General features: G+C 41.6%; 1 protein-coding gene across 3 annotated transcripts in view; it reads left to right on the forward strand.

The window, feature by feature from the left end:
* The first annotated feature begins 448 nt into the window (after positions 1 to 448).
* The window catches only part of SLC25A13 (solute carrier family 25 member 13), a 103,423-nt gene continuing 83,007 nt past the window's right edge, over positions 449 to 20,864 (forward strand). The window contains exons 1-2 of one of the 3 annotated variants that reach the window (XM_054191359.1): positions 456 to 495; positions 2,767 to 2,781. In XM_054191359.1, the coding sequence (XP_054047334.1) occupies positions 484 to 495; positions 2,767 to 2,781 (27 nt within the window). In that variant the 5' untranslated portion in view covers positions 456 to 483. Of the gene's footprint in view, positions 496 to 1,418; positions 2,782 to 5,100; positions 5,166 to 20,864 lie in introns of those variants that run through there. The other 2 variants (XM_054191358.1, XM_054191360.1) reach the window with 2 other exon arrangements.

Consider the following 20,864-nt stretch of genomic DNA (forward strand, 5'->3'; position numbering starts at 1 on the left):
ACCGCGCTGGAGGCATCTCCCCAGGTTAACAGCACGAGTCAGCAACGGCTGGCACGGTCGGAGGGGCTGCAGGGCCCCTGAGGGCCCGGGGTCCCTCTGAGGCGGCTCGGAGGCCGCTAGGCCACCTGAGGTAACCGGGCCCCTTGCTGGGGTGAGGCGGTGCCGGCCCCGAAACGCCCGCGCCCCGCCGCTGCCCGAGGCCGCATCTCCCGCCGCCTCGCCCGCCTCAGCGCGGAGCCCGTGGGGCCGGGTCCGGTCGGGCCGGGCCGGGCCGGGCGATCAGGCGGGCCGCAGCCGGGCCGGGCGGGGTACAGCCAATGGGCTGTCGGCGCCGAGCGCCCCGTCCGCGCCTGGGAGAGCGGTGACGGCCGGCGCTGGCGGGCTGGTGCGCAGGCGGGGAAGCTGCCTGCCGCGGTCGGAAGGGAGGGGAGGGGAGGGGAGGAAGGGAAGGGACGGGAAGGGGGTGGCCGCGCCGGGCACAGCATGGCTGCCAAGGTAAGTCACCGCCGGCGGCGCGGCGGGCGGGGAGGCGGCGCGGGCGGCGGGGCGCTCGGTGCGCGCCAGCCCGGCCGTTGGGCGGTGGGGAAGGGGCTGCGGCGGGAGGCGGGCGGGCAGGCGGCTGCCGGGTTTGACCTCGGGCCTGTCCTTGGCAAAACTCGGCTGGTGGCGCCTCCTCCTCCTCATCGCGGCTCCGCGCCCGCCGGCCCCGGGGGAGGAGGAGGAGGAGGGGAGTGGGTTGGTGGGCTGTGGGGGCGGCCTCCCCCCGAGACGGCGCAGCGGGGATCCCCACCTGCCAACCGCGGGGAGCGGGGCCTGCTCTCCGCTGGTACCGCACCATCTGCGTGACACGGCGCGGCCGCCTGCCGCGGCAGGGGAGGTGGCGGGAGGCCGCGGTGGGTCCCGCCGTGCCGGCGCCGGTGCGGCCCGCAGCGGTGCGGCCCGCAGCGGTGCGGCCCGGCCCCGCCGGGCACCCGCGGCCCGGCCGAGGCTCCGCCGAACGCTGTTAGGCCCAGCTGTGCCTCAGTCAGCACCCCACCACACACACACACAACATATAGATGCGTAAAAACATACGTCCATGTTATATGTACACTTATTTTTGGATGAGAGAACGCTGTGGGCCCGTGGACAGCGGCTGGCAGGTCAGGACCTTGGGCTCGCCATGCCCAGAGAGGACACTGGTGTTGGCCCTGACCCGCTTGCAGGCCTGAGCGTGGCAGTCGCTTTTTTGCTTTTCCTTCCATTTTCTCTACGTACCTGTTTTTTACCTTCTGTTTTTGCTTTTGATTGTAATTTCCAGCCGGTTTCACATCTCTCTGCTCTCCTGTCAGATTGATACCTGTTAGTTAGGCTTTTCAGAAGGATAAATGGATTGAAATGCTTTTATCAATTGTTTAATAACACATTTCCATCCCAGAAAAAAAAAATATAAATTAGCCGTTAGTTGGATCAAGGCCATATAAAAATAGGTATTCCACTTCTAACGGCAGATGAATTTATGCGTAGTAATGGTGTTTCAAAACTTACTTGTAGGTTTTCATTAAGTTTCTTTTTTGAATACTGAGACAAAAAATAAATGGGCCACATCCTGCTTTTTTTGAAGTCAGTGATGAAACTGACTATCAAGAAAACAAAACTTCCCCAAACAACACAAAGCAGCACATGTGCTCAGTCTGGCCGGAGTTGTGAGTTCCTTTATTACAATTAGTCCATGACAGAGCTGCTCCTGCCAACACCTTCATCACTAAGAACTTAGTTATCTGAAATGCATATTGTTTTAGTGGATTGGGCAACGTATGATTCCTCTGCTGGAGTTTATGAAACAGTCATCCCCAAATTTTACGTTTATTATTTATAAACCTTAGCTGTCCTGCCTAGCTTTTTTTTCTTTGATTGCCCACTGGTCCGTACGCACAGCACATCAGTTGTATCTTACCAAACTCTTGGTGTTAAAAGACTTAAAAGTCTTCCGTTCACTGAATTTATGAACCATCTACTTGCCTTTCCTCTCCAAGCAGCAGTTCTTAATCTGCAATGCCCCTGAATCTGTGCTGCTCAAATACACTTAAAAATGTTACATATGTTGTTAGTGTTTCTCTAATCTGGTATAGGTGTGCTCCATGCTACATGTTTGCATGGGGTCCTTTTTCTTTTGGCTTGGGTTATTACACAGTTCAAATCACCAAAATCTTTACAAGCATATGTTGGAAAGGCTCAACACTTAAGGAGAAACTGAACTGAATGTAGTCTGTTTCCAATTTTGTCAAGCCTGGCAGAGAGATACCTGATAAAAAGAATAATGGCTTGTCACTAGTGTCATAAGCATCCTTGGTGCATTGCAAGACAGAGATACAACACTTTGTACTGCAGGGTTTACAGCCCTCACATAGCTTCTGCAGGCTTGAATGTGTTTTGAGACTTATGTTTAAAAAAAAATAAATAGAGCTGGTAGCAGCTAGAATGGATTAATTATTAAGTTACCTTGTGAGACTTGAAGGGTTTTTATCTTCCTGAGGTGAAATAGTTGGTGTTAAACACAGATGAATTTCTATTTTTATTGAAGTCAGTGGCAAAATGTAAGTAGCGTTTTGTACTTTAACGGTAACGTCTGAGCTCAGGTTCTGCAAGCACACGTATGAATGACTTTGCCACATAAAGAGCTTCTGGGCCTGAAGTTATTCACATGTGCTTGCAGGCATGGGCCTTGATTTGTGTTCTAACTTCCTTACTGATGCATCTCAGTAATGTTTGCCTTTTTCACCTCAGCCAAACAATGGACTGGTGAGTCGAATGATTTTTCTAAAATCCCTTCAGTACCTTTTCCTTGCCAGTATCCTGCATGACCGCTTCATTTAATTTTTTAATTACACCCTTTTAGGCATATGAGTCTTTGAGATTGAATGTAATTGTTCTTCGCTTGCAAGATTTCAAACGTTGACATTTTAAGCAGACTGTAGGAATTCAGTCTGTCAAAAGGAAAACTCAAATAGGATACTGTTAAGGCTGCATAGTTAAGCACTCAGGTATCAAGAAATGGGCAAAGCTTTTATGCATGGAATCTTTAATGTCCATTACAGTGCCATTTAATTTTCTTCACTGTATGTTACTCCATGTCTTTCAATTTATACAACGTTTTAAACAATGTATGTTGCACATCAGTGTCTCTTCTGAATCTCTGAAAATGTTTTCTGAAAGTGCTTTGTGAAAATTGCACTGTAAATCTTATTTGCACAAATTGCCAATTAAAACTGCAGGTGAGATGTTCCAGTAGATTTTTACCCCATTGGTAACTACATTACCATCATGGGTACTGGCTTCTTTTTCTGAATTGTACAGAAAACAGGCTATTTGGAAAGTCTTTATGATAACGCATGTGCAGAGCAATAACGCCATTTTATCTAGCGTGTCATGCTTTATTTCTTTATTTTGAGTGTTTAACAATGCAATGGTTTTTCTGCCCTTTAGTCAGATACTTCTAAAGAGAAGTTATGTAGTCTAGCTCATGCCATTAGCTTGCCATTGACCCAGTGTGTATTTTACAGCAAAGTTAACTGTGCCTGTTGAGTTTATGTAAGCTACCCTTGGTCCTAATACTGCTACACCGTTCTGGGCATAGCTATTGTATCATATTGTATTGTATTGCATGTGCAACGTGTGACTTGCTACCTTTTTAAAGTCCTACTGCTTGGTAAAATGTAAACTTATTTTCAGTGGGAAGTTCTAAGGTACTTCCGAATGAGACCTTTTCCCATAGCTGATTTTGCCTTTACCGCTGTGCTACTTTGTCTGTTCAACATAAGGTCAGAAACTGATATTTATGACGGGAGATAGTAGATATAATATTTTTAAACTTTGTCTTTCATAACCACTAAGCTACACTCAAAACAGTTAAAAATTGCATTAAGCAAATTCCAAAATTGAATAATTCTAGTACATAAATTGAAGCTTAGAAACTGTGTAAAAGCTGTGGGCTTAGCATGGAAGCACTTGCACCCTATTGAACTTCATCTCTGCTATGGATAGCATGTGAATAAATTTTGATATTTGTATTGAACTGCACAGCAGTGATATAGGATATAATTTTTAAATACTGTGGTATATCTCTCTTTTTCTAACGTAATTGTTTCTTGAGGCATGTGTGAACTTTTATTCACTGGGCACATACCTAGAATGTATGTTATTTAAAATTATTGTTTTATGACCAAAGTGAACACAAATATCACATGCTAAAAAAGCTGTTCACGTAAAGGCATGAACCTTACATCAGTACCTGGTGGGACTACTTGCATGCTTAATTTTAAGTGCATGCATTAAGTCTTGAAAAACAAGTGCCTTACTGTCAGAAATATATTAATAAGGTAACACAAAGAGGTTTGTTGCTGACTTTACTTACCATGAGAATATTTGGAATGTTTCTAATACAAGGTAAAGAAAATTTGTTATGCAGTTTTTGGTATATTTAACAAATTTTTATTCTCTTTCTACTTGTGTTTTTCTGGAACTGTTTACTATGGAAGCTGTGTCAGTGGAGTTAGACGTTCTTTCCAGTTACTGCCATATTTACCTTGAAAATCCCCAATCTTGTCATATAAAAAATAATTAGTCCTTATCACAGGCTCCTTGTATGTCTTGGTGTTAATATAGTCAGACATTTCCCACTGAACACCCCAGTCCTGCAAGATGCATCACCTTGACTGAATTAATTGGAGTTCTGTGAAGGATTGATGCTGCTGGGCCTGGCTCTATGAGCCTTTTTGTGTGCAGAAATGATCCAATGCGTGCGCTGGGTGATGTGAATTAATGAGGTCTGGATAAGCAATGGTTGAAATAGAAACACCATGGCAATGCAATTCTAAATTAAAGTGATTCCAAACAATGCCAAAACTATTAGATGTCAGTGCAACCATGCCATGTCGATTAATTTGCTTTCATGTATACCCAGTGTGTCCTATTGTGCATCATACAGCTCCATCGTGCCTCTTCGTTCAGTCCTTCTCCTGTGCTCCTCTCCCCTGTGCTAGCAGTAGGGTGGGATGTGCCTGGGAACAGGCCGAATTCACTGTTCTTGCCCTCGATGATGCCATTCTTCCCTTCCTCCAGCAAAATGGAAGAGAAGAATTGCGTTGCATTGCATGTGGATTCGATGGGCCCTCAGAAAGGAACAGGTGAGGGGTCCTAGCATCATGATGGGCTACTGTGTCCATGAAAGGAGTGGAGTCCCTTATGGACAGGCTCCAGTCCCTCAGTCAGATCAAAACTGTGTGGGGAAAGTGGTTGGTGAGTAATGAGAGAGGAATCTCTCTTCCCTGAAGTATCACTGAGTTTGTGTACTATAGACTCAACAGTGTCACGACACTTATCATGACGCTTAATGACACCATGGTATTTTTTTTGGATGTGATAGCACCATGTAAGATCTATGTGCAAAGTCCTATTGCTGGTCGGCACAGGTCCAGCAGTGCTTGCTGGTGTGGAGTTACATTTTGGAACTGCTCCTAAGTGTGTAAATTCTTAAACGTATCATGTATAATGAGACTCTTCCTTCCACTTTCCCCTTCAGAAAAAACGTGTATTTATGCTGCTTATGATTTATTACTGCATTGTGACTTCTTAAGAGAACAGAATTTACCTGATAAAAGGACACTGAATTTGTGTGAGTGCTCATAACTTCAAACCTTTTCTAAGTACAAAGTAGAATGCATGATGACTGCAGCTGAAACAGAAGAGAAAGCAAATCATTTACTCCCCTTCCCTGCCATTGTTTGTGTGTTTAGTTTCATTTGTCTTCTTTTAGTGCACAAGTCTTTGCTTATGACATTTACCCTTAGGAGGACTGCTTGAGTCCTAATCCCACAAGGTGCACAGTGAGTTCTGGGGCCCACTGGCAAGACTAATTCCAGGGAAGGCACTCGTGGAGCCATTCTCATGTGGAAAAAGTCCATACAGCTCTCTTCTGCAGTGAATGCCGAGTTACCCTGAAAAGGAGCTTTATTACACTGGGGATTTTGTCTCAATTGAGTTTATCTGTTCCTTTGTGCTACTATTCCCCCTGACCCACGCCCCCGGCTTTCTTTATTGGAGCAAGGTGAGGGCAAGAGGAGGCGGTGAAAGAGGTTGATATGTCTTTAATATGTTAAAGGGGTACTGATGGGATCACATGTTGCAACTGCCAGTGGTCTTAACAAGTTTCTGAAACTTGCTCTTTTCCATTTTGGTGTCCCTGTAGGAGGGATTGCAGGGTGACCTCCCTTCGTATATAGTTCTGGGAGAGTGTTACTGAACCCAACAGTTACATGTGCATCTTTATGTGCGTTTCATCTGTTGTGGTATCCACTGAAAAGTATTTAAAGTTATCTGAATCTTACCACATCGGGAAGTGAATTCCTCTTTCTATGCAGCTTTGTGTCCCAGGAGGTTAGAGAAGCTCTTCCAAGTGTGCTTCAAATGATACGTTAAAGACATTCCTCCTGATCCTGTAATGTAGAGAAGCTTACAGCCCTGAATGATAACAATGTGTCTTCTGACCAGCTTGTTTAGGCCAATATCTATTTTATTTATCTATGTTGTCCAAGGAGTTTGACAAGGAGGTATGTGATACTGTATTTCCTGGAAGATGGCATGAATTTGCTGCCTAATTTTAGCTTCATTTTTGCTTTTGATCTGTGGAATTGCTGCTGCTTTGGCTATAGAATGGCTTGACGGTACTGAATAGAGGCGGTATGTTTGTATGGCGCCAAACCTAGACTTGGATAAGGCCTCTGGGCACTACCGTGACTCTGCTAATCGTGCTGTTTTGCTTCAGCTACAACCCAATCTTCAGAAACAGAGCAGCTGATGTTTTATGGTGCTAGATAACTATGGCTAGTAAAACGTAAGGTTGCATATTTTCTGGTGCATTCTCTTTCTGGAAAGTATCTGTATCTCAGTCATTTGCAGGGAGATAAAGAGGTCCTTATAAAAATATTCTATCTTCGATTGCTTTGGAATAAAGCAATTTTGACTGAAGCTTTGTTAAAACACTTAAAGGAACACTGCAAATGCATTTTTCATAACATTTTAAAATAATTTCATGCTATTTACAATACCTCAGAAACGTGCAATTGCAATTATATTCTTTACCAAAAATGTTACTTGGCCTGCACAAAACCCATTGCGTTAAAGGATGAAATTGCTCATAAGGAATGGGTTGTTGGCATTTTTCTTTTTCTCTAAAGACGGAACAAAGGAAACATTTGAGAGAGAGTGGAGAAGTGCATGCATGTACACCAAACTGTATACATTTAGAGAAGAAACAGAAGACAGAGCTTGTAGGAAGCCTGATCAAATTCCTCTTGTTGGATACTTGTGAAGTTTTTAACCTCAGCTGCTGGATTCCTGTGCTTCTGATATCTTGCATGCCTGGGCAGCCTGCAAGAACTGTTCCTATGCCCACCAGTAAGCTCACTCCTGGGGTCTCCTTGAAGAAAGATCTGCCTTACTCACTGGCTTACTCTTGGCCATGTGAAAACTGGAGCCTGGAATTTAGGCTAAGATGACTTTTTCGTGTTCTCTAGATCAACATCTCCATGCCAAAATTGTATCCACTTGGCTTTGGAAGTAGATTTAGGAAGCCTATCTGAGGTGTCCAGGAACAGGCATTGCGACAGCCAGCATGCTGACTAGGGAGCATCTAAGTCAGCCATTTGGAAATAAAAAGATAGGGATCTCCCAGGAGGATCTTCAAGCAGCATCTCTATTTCAGGCAGGGACGCTTGGGGGGTCAGGGGAGTGGGCCAGAACCCAATGCAGTTGCTAGCAATTAGGGTAGCCTGCTAAGTGAGGGAAAGATTTGGATTCTCTGTTGCCAGCAGAGTGGATTTTGCATGAATGATACCTCCACCTGCCGTGGTTTCAGAGGGTTGCTGTGCTTGATGCTTAGTCCAGCTCTGCCAACGCACATTAGATGGGTTGCACGCATGGTTGCTGGGCTGGAGCCAGGAGGGCTGGTCAGTGTGTCTGAAATGTCTGTATGTGATCATCCGGGGCTGCGGCAGTTCTGGATGTGCACCTTGGTGGAACTTCTGGAATCCTAAAAATCTTAAACCGCATGTGCCTTTCTGCTTGTAGACGGATTGGGTTTTGCATCATGCTGTGACTGAGGTAGTGGAGCGTGCTAATGGATCTGACCCTCAGAAGCTGAGCAAAGTGGAGTTTGCAAATACACAAACACACAATTTATTTGGAAAGAGCGCACTGAGATTGGCAGACTTGTGCCTAGACAGACAAAATTTTTAAACATAATTTTTAAATCTTAGTATTATCACTACTTCCATAGTTCTAAGAGGTTACTGGTTCATCTTTGGAGTCCAAGGCTAGGCTGGATCAGGCTTCTGGGACTGGTTCTTTGTCTGTTTTGCCTTCCTAATACTGGACTGATTGTCTCTTTGCTTTGATGTCAGGACTGAACACACGTAGCTGTTCTGTTGGTTGGGTTGGCATGGGGAGGTACCTGCTTGTATCCTGAACCGCCAGCTCACTGCATTTTTAAAAGCCGGTGGTAGCTATGAAGCTGTGATTCAACTTGGCTAATACTAAACATTCAGTAGCAATACTAGGGTAATATAATGGTGCTGGAGTGAATTAGAGTGGGTAACTGACTTGGCAAAAAGTAACAGAGCTTTTATATATAATTATATATCTATATGAATTGGTTTTGTTTGCTTTAAATCAGATCAGTTCCCTAATATGGTTCACAGGAAAGCAGCATGAAGAGTTATGTGGATGGCATGCCGTAATGTGGCACTGAGCACAGAAATACCTTAAGCTGGAAACCCATGAAGGGTTGTCTTGTATGACAACCATAGGACTATTTACTGCCTTGCATTTATAGGTATTTTTTGCATTTTCCACTGCTGAGCAGAGAAATGAGAAGGAATTGGTTTTTTACCAAAATTAGGTCTGTGCTGGTTTTTGTGGATCAGGTGGTTTGTTCATTGACAGCCCTTCCTGCTTGGCTTGTGATGGGATAACCGTAGAGGTGCTAGGGCTTTTTCCCCTAAATGTAAGAGGCATGGTGCAAGCACGTAGCCTCAGGGATGTAACTGTAGGTTTTGCATAGGCAAAATTGTGAGAATGTCATAGACCTAATTAGTCAATGTACTAATTGACTAATGAATTAATGTACCCACTAGTTATTTAAATGACAGTGGGCAATAGTCAGTTTAAATGTTGAGAAGAAGAAAAGTAAAAAATGGAACTGAAACACCAAGAAAACTTTGACACCATTTTCCTCTTAAACATTTATACTAACCACTTTGAAAGTCTTTTGTCCCATTTTCTCTAGGTAGCCCAGACCAATAGGAACATTTTTAAAAGGAAAACTTTGATGTGAATTTTCCATAGAAGCAGAAATAAAAAATCAGGCTGCCCTTGCAAATGGTTTAGTGTTGTGTTGTTTTTGTTTTTTAAAATATATGACTTGATTGGCTTATTTATGTATTCAAATGTGGACTGACTTTGCTGTAGAAGGAATACCTGCCTCTTGTTTTACAAGTTTATAGTTGTATTTGCCTTAATTAGCCTAGATGGTCTCTACACGTTTTTCTAATAGGGCTGATCAATTGTGGCACACGCAGAAGCTGACTGCAGTCTTAGCCTATAGGAGTCAGACAGCTGGTGAAACCGTAGCGCTTTCAGGCTTTTTTTCTCCCTTTAGAAATCTGCGAGAATGAAGGGGAGTGACCTTCGTGGTGAAGATGATGGAACCTTGCATGCAATGCAATAATCCTCATGATTTTTTTCTTAGATTGGTAGTTTCTGAATTATTGATAGCCCTGTGAATTGTTAAGCACTATGGCATTTTATTAATTATCCATATTAAAATGTATAAAGGTCAAAATGAAAAACCTAGCTACGGAGAAGTTTCATGCATTTGTGTTTTAGGTTACTGTTACCTTTATGACTATGACCTCCACGTCACCTGTCTTGCTCCCTACCAGCCAGTCCATGGCAGCATAAATAATGTTGGTGCTTTGTTCATCCCTTCAGCAGGAGACCCAATCTCAAAGGCTTTGGACCAGAGCTGGAGGGAGGTTTATATCCCTCTGGGAAGAGGCACCTTGGACCTTTTGTGGGAGTCATCATTGTGTTTTGTTTTTTAACGCAGATATCATATTTGGAAAACTTACCCAGTTTGAGTTTATTCTATTAAACAGTACTACTGCAACTTGTGATTGCTTTAGTTATTCTAAAATGTTTCCATTCTTAAGTGACACATCTTTCTTTACTCTCCACGTCTCCTGTCTGTGGGATAGAGTCTTTTTGTCCCCACAGCAGCCTTTCTTATGCCTGACAGTTTGTGTTCCTTCTCAAGCACCATTGCTTGAGTTTACTGAATTTAAATGTAGGCTTTTTGGAGGATCTGGGACTTGCCATCAATTAGAGCTTCATTTAGTTTTATATAGGGCATAGTTACACCACGGTGTTTGCTGTGGAAGCTGAGAAGGTGAGAATTTTGGTTGTCACCGAAGCTCTCAGTCAACTAGTGTCCGAATAGCCTCTTGTTTTCAGTAGATGGGTGGATTTTCCTATGAGCCTGTCTTGCCTCCTTAGTGTTTCCACATTTTTGGCATTCTTACTGTTAATATTTTAGGTTGCTGTGATTGCAGTGAATAGGACGGATAACCATTCTTGAAACTGTTAATTCTTGCTCCACAAGCTCTCCTTATGACAGGTGCAGACTTCCCAGCCATATTAGTGCTGTATGAATTATTACTACTTCTCTTTTATTAAAAATAGATTCAAATAGTGAAAAAAATGTTAATACTTCATCTTATTGCATACTGCTAGATTAATTAAATTTGATGTAATGTGGAAAGAAACGCACAGACATATTCAGATATGTAGGATCACCTTTTTTGTGAAGCGCAGTGCTTCACAGAAAGCAGATAAAGCGTGTACTGCTCTAGCATCTCTTTCAAGTATGAGAGTCAGGAACATCTGACAGCAAAACAGGCTGATCAGGGAGCCAAATGGTTAATAATGTGTTGTAAATTGAAGAAAAGTCTTTCAGAAACTGACCTTTTTAAAGCACATTAAATGCTTTTTGACCCAGAATATCTTATTTTCTAAAAGTTGCCAGAATACAGAATTAAATTGACCTGCTAAGGTCTAAGTTTTGGTAAGCCAGCAATAATAATCCTAGAGTTGTAGTTACCTGTAGAGCTATCATTAGGTAATATTGAGATCTACCCACAAATTATACATCTGGAACTTGCTTGTGTCTTCTGTTCTAAACAAAAATATTAAGAAAATTGTTTTACTTGAAGTGTATTAACATGTAGTCTTTAATATTTTCCAATCTTCAGGTTCCACTGTAAATCAATAGCATGTGAAGATAATAGACCTTCAAACTCTTGAAGTCTAGTTTTTAACAATATTTTCATAAGTATAAAAATTTCACAGCTTTTAAAGGCTATTTTTGAAATTATGGGGACCTATCAGAAGAATTATAAATGTGCTTTTTACAACCATGATTTTTATGTCCTTGATGATTAGGGCAATTGAAGAATTGCAAAGAGCAACCCTAATTCCAGAGCTAGAATATGGAAGAAGGTGTTATGTAGCTAGATGACCATAGTTATTAGCCAGCCTTATAAACAGGTAGAAGGCGGCTTTTTTTTCCTTTCTCCTTCAGATGCTGTTACGTGATTAGTGTTATGGAGTATTAAAACCTTGGCTGTTGAGCCGAACAGCTGTTGAGCAAATTTAAAACATAACATTTCTGAGCAGTTATGGAACCTCACAGGAAGGGAAGCATAGGGGATCAAAGTTGGAATATCTGTGATATAGATGAACAATTTTTTCTTAAACTGAAAACTTTCGAAAAAGGTCAAGAACAGCGATTTGATGTATTTGAATTCCATTCATTACTTCCTCAATAGAGTTTATTCTTTCTCTCTCTCCATTTGTGTCACTGGGATCTTGTTGGTACTTCCTTCATAATTGAAATTGATTTACTGGAGTTCAAATTGTTGTGTAAAATGCCATTGACCACAGATTTTTCCAGCTTCATGCACAATTTTCTATTTATATGTTCGCATATTTCAGTTTCTGTAGGTGAATACTACCTCATCTTTATTCACTGAAGATTTAAAAATGTTATTTCCTGGAGCCAACCTTCATTTCTATCTGAGAAGATAAGTTTAAACTTATCAGAAAATGGAAGGTTCAAAGAAGGTTCCTTGGCAGGTTGGAGTCTTTTTTTAGTGCTGACTTTGCAAGGACATGAGGAGAGAACAACAACTCGCACTCTCTGTTCTTTGTTTTTCTTTCTGGTGTTGTGTGCCTTGAAAGATGTCTGTAGATTTCAGAATATGGAGTCATAGAAGGGCACACGTTTCTCTGCCTTCTTCCTGATAGCGTTTGCATACTGCCTAAAAGTGCACTTAGTCAACAGGGGAGGATGCTTTCACAGGGGTGATCCTGAGCCAAATGCCAATCATCCAGCCAGTAAGACGAAGAAATTTTAATTTTCTTCATATTTAAGTTGCTGTTACTTATCCCAACTTCCCTGAACTCTCTCAGCCAATAGAACCGTCACTTATTCGGGGTTTTGGGGTTTTGCCTCAGTCAATGGATATTTAATTCTGGGAAGTCAGCAAATGTGCCCACTTCATCTAAGCAAAGCAGTAAATTAGAGTAGTTTTTGAGGAATAAATTAGAGCAAATTATTCAGTGTTGGAGTAGCTTGAGCGGCATCTGACTACATCTTTCATCAAAGACTGATAGGTGTTAATCAAAATGCAGGTAACATCTCCAAAACATAAAAGGCCGTCAGCAGGATCATGACACAAAGATTCCATGTCTGTGCATGTGACTCTGGTTTGGAGGTCTGTGTTCAAACGTGTGCACACATGGTTTCCTACAGAGAAAGGAGATCTGCCTTAATGCTTCTTCCTACTTTTGCATGTTTGTGGTGTTGCTTTGCAGTGTTTCTGCAGTTCTTTTAAGCCAGGTGTCCAATACAGGTTCTTAGTCGAGTCTCTGGTCTGGTGTGTGATGTTATGGTGTGGGAGAGAGACTGGGATGTTGCCCTGTATCAGTAGCAGGGCGGGAGGCTCCCTACTTAAAGGACTTAATTGAAAGGTACGTTCTGCAGTAGCAGTCGAACATTATCATCTATCCTTTGTTACGTGACTTCCCTGTCACATCCATCCATCGCATGACCTGATGCCTAGGTCTGATTTTAGGATAGAAGAAAAGAGGTCTGAAAATTAATATTACTGAACAAGCAGCAGGCTATTAGCTATTATTGTCATCTTTCTGTGCCTTGGAAATACGACCTATTTCCACTCTTCCCTGGATTCTTGGCTACTAAAACCTCTTGGTCACGTATTTTATTATTGTAGGTCTTTATCATGTTTGACAACTACTGTTTGATGGAACATCAGTGATTTAACAGATCTTTGGCAGAAGAAACCTTTAAGTGAGGCACTGAGTATGAAAAGCCATTAGAAAAAACGCAGTATGTAAAAATACCGTGTCTGGCTGATTCCTGCTCTCAGCCCATTGTGCAGTCTGAATCTGACTAGAGAAATCTTCACGTGTTTAGGGGAAGAAATTTTTGAATAATTTCACATTTCCATTAAAATAGTTTTTGTCACTGACATCAAGTCAGCCTTCCTCCTTCCTGTCACTTCACCTGTCTAACGCTGCTTGCCATTGTGTGTCAGTCTAACTGGAAACTACTTTGTAAAGATCATGAATTAGTCCCATGTTGATGCTGTTCAAAAGGAAGAAAAACATGGCAACAACAAACTTTCTACAATTGCTTTTACTCTGTTCACACGCCCAAATCAGTTACTTGGTCTGCATCTTTTCTTTCAAGACTGACTGGTGTGAAGCGGTGTGTTCAGTCTTTTCTGCATTGTGAATGTTGTACTACAAAAGTTTTAGGCTTCTCTTCTCACAGTAAGGAATAGTGACTGTAAACCTCTTGCACTTTGCTTTTGGTGTAACCTGTAGATTCAGAGTCTCAGTTATGAGACTAGCCCAAACCAGAATACTTAATTCTCAAGTGTGTAATCATTCAACCCAAATACTGTATAATTAAAATAGCATTTAATAGTTCCTTATTCTGTGTGCCATTGACAAGTTAAGGATGGTAAACTGTCTTTTTCCCTTTTTCCTGTGGATGTGTGGGGAGGGAAAGAGGACACAACTTTTGAAAATGATCGGAGCAGCTTAGCAAAGTGCGCACAAAAGACTGTCAAATACACTGTTTTCCTTCGGTGTTTTTAGAAAGTTTTATACAGAATATGTGTCTACAATTCTTTTGGCTTTGAAAACCTGGGGGTACTTTGTGTTATGTGTGACCCACAGTTTGATTAAGGAAAGAGATATATAATGAAAACTAGTATGAGGTCTCCTGGCTTTTCTGTTCAGTTTGAAGGCTTCCTGGGCTGGCACTGGTTGTGAAAGCTGTGAGGAGTAACCACTCGTTGATCACCCAGCATTTTCACGAGGCAAAGCATTAATTTTTTCCATTTCCAAGGGGTGGATCAACTGGTCAGAAAGAAGGTTTTGGAATTTTATGATGTTTTTGACAGTTGATGACAAAAAGGGAATTACGTTGTCAGCTGATACCAGTAGCATACCATGGGATGTTAGATGTAGTGCTCTGAATTCATGGGGTGATGTCAGAGTGCTGACATCTACCCAAGTGTCCAGGGAACAAAATGAAAGGACTCCTGGTTAATAAGCCATTTAAAGAATAGTGCTAGAATTTCTCTAGTATCTTAAACTCAGCTCTGTGTTTGGTTAATCTGGCATTTTTAGATTTTAGTTTAACTGCAGTGCCCTCAGAGAAATTGGAAATCCTTTTCTTGGCAAATAAAAATGATTTAATTCTGTTTTCCTCTCTGCTGAACATGCCTGCCTGAAAGTAATTTTAGGTTTTTTTTTTAATATCTATCTTTAAGTCAGAACGCTTAGTTGGTGTCCTGGTTTGAGGACATCATCATCGTTTCCACTGCAACCAAACGATCTCATAAAAATATTCCAAGAGCTATGCAGCAGAAGTAAATTTGGTGTTTTAATGGAACACTTATTGCTTTATGCAAATATATGTAATAAAATAGGCTCACAGATAAGAAGCCAAAATTATTCAAGCTAAAATCAGAATAGTTTCTAATTAAAATGTATTAAAATGCTGGAAATGTTTCCGCAGTTTCTTGAGGAGACGAGAAGTTTTTAATTATTGTTGTCAGGTATCTTACAACTTCTGCAAATTATAGAGAGTTATTGTGAACTCTTTAACAATTTTGACTGAGGTACAGCAAGTCACTGGCAGATAAACCTTTAGTATAACAGTCACTGCCTGACAAATAATTTAGGTCTTCATTGGATTATTTGATATTCTCACATGAAACTGCAAATTATTTCCAAGTACCCTCTTCAATAGCATCAGCTTTCTGGTCCTGAGCAAGAATGAAGGTCACATGCCCACAGTGGCCTGTGGCAACTGTAATCTGCTGATATTTAAGCACTGAGCATTTGTTCATCATTAATACTGAAGATAAGAATTGTACAATAAAATGTTAAACTGCCTCTACTTTGTAATTGCCCTGTCTTCAGGGGGATGATCTAATAACTTAAAACTGAAACCCATATGATGGAAGTTGGACAAATGGTGACACCATTCCTTGCAGGCAGAAGAGAGTGTGTTGGCAAACTCATGTTTTGGCATATGTTTTTGAGATGACAGGTAAAGATCTTTAAGGGAGAGACATATCTTTTGTTATTTGAAAGTCCAGGTTTTCCAGAGTCAGAGGTTGACTAGTATGTTTATCTGGGAAAGGTGGGTGGTTACTGTGCCTCTTTCAGCTGTCACAGAACATGGGCGTGCTCCCCATGACCCAATACATTACTGTGCTGAGTGCTGTACAGACAAAAAAGAAAGGAAAAAAAGAACCTATGTGGTTTTTTTTTTTCTTATTGTTTCAAGTAGCACAGTGTTATTATTTGCCCAAGTATGTGTTGGAATGCTGCTCTTATTTTTGTTGGCTATGAGGAAGGGTTCCTGACTGCAGGACTTTAAGATTTTCTTTGAGTCTCATCATTTAAAGCCTTTAATAAGTTTGCTTTGTGTGTATGATGCTGTTTCCATTGTGCAGTTGTCTTTTGTTCTTTTTAAGGTTGTAGAATTGGATCCATGCACACATAGGGATTCATACCCACTCCCACACCCTTCCCAGTTCTCTGAGCTGCTGAGGTGTAGCATTTTGAATAGAGTTGAATAGATGGATTTGATTATAAATAGGATCTTGAAAAGTGAACTTCTGTGTTCAAAGAAGAAAACACAACACCGAAACAAAATACATTTACCTGTCAGTTATTCCTACATAATCCCTGTCACACAATTATTAGTCAAGACGTGTAATGTATAGGAACTTTTCTCTAGCACATTTCTTTTACTTGCTCATTCACAAGCATGAAGTCGCAAGTAACAACAGTTACTCTAGCAACAGCTTGAGACAGACCTTTCCACAAGTTTATAGGCACTGATTGCACATCCATATTATATTTTTTTTCCTTATCACAGAATTAGTAGTTATCTAAGCAAATAATTCTGTTAAAATGCCCCTGTATGGCGCTGTTCCAGGTTTGCTTTCTGCTCACTCACTAGAACCTTGTGTCACAGTACAATTTCAATTGTGTTGACATCTGGGAGCAAAAATTATGGAGAAACCTTTTGTAACAGTGTTCAGGGTGTCTATTCCTGCCATTGTATGCTGACTTTGGTTCTGTAATTTATGAGGTGTCAGATAAAGCATGGGACACTTCTTTTTAGGTCACTGTGTGCACTGTATGGCATCAGGCACAGTGCAGGACTCTCAAGAAGTTCCCTGATGGTGCAGCATCATATCTATTATTTTGAATCTTTTGTTTGTGACTCATCTTGGTAGAAGCACCTGATCATTTGGGCTGTAGAAGCTGCTTTGTGCCAAGCCAGGGACAGAGTGAGCCTTTGGGTGTTGGTGCTAGGAGCCGGGTGAAACCAGGAGTGATTTTCTCTGTTGAGCTGTGAGCTGTTGGGAACCTTGAGCACAATGAGCGTGGGGACCTTGGAGAAGCTTATTAGTAGCTTGTATGTTGCATTCAGCGATGGCTTTTCCAGAGCTCACTGGTGCTCTGCATAGTTATGAGATGATGCTTCCAGAAGGTGCCACCTTGTGAGAACCATGGTGTTAAATGGCCTTCTGTCTGAATTGTGGCTTACCCTTTGCTTAATCCTGCTCCAAATACATATTTTTATGCTAACAATGTTGGGTGACAAGTAAAACTCATGCTAATAGTCTGCCACTTCTCCCTGACAATTTTGGAGCGATAACAGGTATCTAATCTTCTGCTTCCTCCAGGAACTACTTTTGATCTTGCTGTTACACTGGAGAATTTTTCTATCCTTTGCTCCTTTGTGTGAGATGACTATTATCCTGCCAGATGTAAGCCTGAAGTTTAGCTCTAGAAGATGAATTGCTAGCACTGGGATGACTGCTTTTGGAAGATGAACATGAGGCAGTTGATGTCTTGAGCTTATGGCCAGCGCACTGGTTGTAGGGTAGCGCTGTTGTAAAAGAACAAGCCCTGGGAGCATCAAAAGGGAAAATCTATAAACTGGGCTGGGATAGCCACCATGTTTTGGCAGATTGACATTCCTAATGCTTAGTTATGCCTCCATTTCTGAATGGTGTAAGGAAGCAAAAGGGAGAGCAAAGTAACAGTGTTAGCAGCTATCACCCCGTCCATTTCTGGTGTGCATGAAGTAATGGAAATGTCATTTGACCATTATGATTAGTAGCTCATTTGAATCATAGAATACCGGGTTGGAAGGGACCTCAAGGATCAACTGGTCCAACCTTTCTTGGCAAAAGCACGGTCTAGACAAGATGGCCCAGCACCATGTCCAGTTGAATCTTGAAAGTGTCCAATGATGGGGAATCCACCACTTCACCGGGGAGATTTTTACAATGGCTGATTGTTCTCATTGTGAAAAATTTGGAAATTAACTTTTTTATTGAAGAACCCCTAATATATCTTATGTATAATTATTGCATTTCTTCATGTAAGTGGTGAGCTCTAGTTTGCTGAGATACATTGGGATATGTTAATATTCCATAATGGCCATAGTAAAGTAGCTTGTTTGTGTATCTTTGGATCACAGACCTGAAGATCATCTGAGTAAAAATGTGTTGTAGAGGAGCTATGAAACAATAGGGAATACTACTTTGAGGAAGAAGGTGGAATGATGCAGTCAGAGTACTGTAGCACTTTGACAGATAGGTAGAGAAAGTCGTTGGAGAGCTGATCTTTTTCTGATAGCAACATGAAAAGTTAAAGAGAAATTTCTGTTTCACAAAGAATTGGTTTCAGATTCAGTTTCTTGCAGTAGTGTAGTGCATCATGTTTTGTTGTAGGAATAACAGCAATTGCATCCTCATCCCAGTCCAGAGGCTGACTACAAACTAATAGTTCAGTTTGCTCCTAACTGCATCTTCTGCTACATGCTTAAAGTTTGGATTGGATAGTATTGGTCACAGTATGATGCTTTTTCCTTTTGTTAAAACTTTTTTCTGACCAATGACAATACCTAACTATTTTTACCTAAGTATCCGGCTAGTTTTATGGTCCTTCTGTTTTCCAGACCTTTAAGTAGGAAAATTGTACGTTGTCTACTTTTTACATAGCATTTATTAGCTACTCATGGAAATTCTCGTAGCAGTTTTCCTTAAGACATATACTGCTGCCACCTTGGTTTCTGTGTCTACTTGGAAGCATTAGACAAACTGGACAAGCATTTTCCCATGTGTATGTAATTGATAACTGTGTGTTGGTCCCCAATCAGTTTGTGTGCAAAACTACTATGGTTTATTGAGAATCTCCTTGCATGAGAACCATCTTATGAATAAACCAGCTGCGTTTACTTTGTGACTTTGAAAGTAGGATCAAAGCTAGCAGGTAATTGCCCAATAAAGTAGGTCTGTTAGCTTTGATGCACTTGGGGGAGGTGAGGCTTCCACCTACCATGGTGCAGAAGCTGGACTGGCAATTGCCCGGAGATTTATAATTGTGACAGAGTGAAGATGGATGTGAATAGTTTTGCTTGAGATTTGCTGTCCCTGTTAGCTAGCAAATTTTGTTCTGCTTCACCATTGTGTGGAGTAGACTTGGCACAACTGTCTTGTTTCAGTAGTGTTTATTCTGCAGCTCTGCATACTGAATTAGCCTGTAGGGTCTGAGAAGACTTTGTTGATTAGTGTTAATAACATTTATTTTTCTCAGCTTCACTAGGTGTTATTAGACACGAGAATGCAGTAACTGATACTTAGTCTAGGGTTACACTTCTGCAAAATGTAATGTTGGAGTCTGAGGATGAGAACTGTTTTTAGAAAATAAATGTTTTTGTCTCAAGGCTGACTGCGCGCAGACTGATCAGACTGAATGTACCTGCTTAGTAGTTACCAGCTTCTCTTACAGTGCTTCTTACCCTAAGCCTTTGGGTAGATATGCCAAATGCCATCTGATTATATCTTCCTAGGAGAAGTACTCTGCTTACCGTGAGGGAGGTCTGGCGAGAAGGTCTTTCTGATCTGCATTCTGTGCCAGCTCCCCTTGCAGTTGTCTGGTTCCCAGCTTGGTGAGTTGGTCCATATCTTGCTTGCAAACTTCCCCACGGTGGTTGGACTACGTGATCTGAAAGGTCCCTTCCAACCTAGTAAATTCTATGATTCAATGATGCTGAGTTCTGTGTAGTTCACTTTCCATCGCAGATCACAGGCAAATTCTTTTACATGGGTACTGTCGCGCAGAAGGAGTGGCAGTGCTTTTGCTGAGGTGAATGCTGGGCTAATGAAAAATGGTTTTTGGGCCAACTGAAACAGGAGACAGAGCCCTGGGCAGATGTTGATGCAGAACACTGTTTTAACTTATGATGCTGCGTGTGATGGTAGCAAGTGACCAAGGACAGTTGCTAGGTCAGAAGAATGATTGTGGATGTTTTTGGTAGTATTTGTGTAAAGATGGAAGAAGGGTGATTCTCATCTAAGTAAGCAAGTCAGTTGTATTAAAATACAAACTGGAGTGTTGCTTTAGCATAATACTTACACAGTATTAATAGATTTCTGGTCCGAATTCAAACCTGGCCAGTAACTGTGCTTTAACAGGTTTCCCATATTCCAGCCACTCATTTAAACAAGAATGTAAGGTCAAACCCTGGTTTGATCTCCTTTGGAGTTGCACATTTTGAGTGTATATGTATACTTTTAGCCAGAGGGAAGCATTACGATGATCTAATCTGACCTCTTACATAAACTGGGCCACATGTGTTTGAATCTTACAGGTGGACTCAATAACTTGTGATGAAACTAAAGAATACCTCTAGAAGACATGAGGTTTCAATCTTGATTTGAGGTCTTTTAGTGGTGCCAAATACATTGCGTTTTTTAGTCGTGTTTAAGAATGGAAGAACTCTTAAAAATAATCTTAATTTCAACATGAAGCTAATAGAGCTTGAGATCACTTGTTAGGCCTTTCATCAAAGATCTTGTATGTGCCTGTAGATGGTGTTCTCTAGAATCAAACAGACTGACCTCAGCAGTGCTGGGCAGTGAGGCAGCCTTGCCAGAGCTCCGGTTCTCTACTTGGAGAAGGGCTGCTCTCTAGCATCTTACCTGCTCGGTGTCAGGAGTTCTTAAAGGTGATGTGGTAGAGGGGGACATCTTTACCTCCATCAACTTTCTCCTTCACGCTTGAGCTCTTAACTTGAATAAGTTAAACCATGAGGAAGAAGCAATATGAGAGATGTTTGTGGTTTTCTCTTTGGTTAG

The sequence above is a fragment of the Rissa tridactyla genome, chromosome 2 (genome assembly GCF_028500815.1).
Source record: "Rissa tridactyla isolate bRisTri1 chromosome 2, bRisTri1.patW.cur.20221130, whole genome shotgun sequence".
Lineage (NCBI taxonomy): Eukaryota > Metazoa > Chordata > Aves > Charadriiformes > Laridae > Rissa > Rissa tridactyla.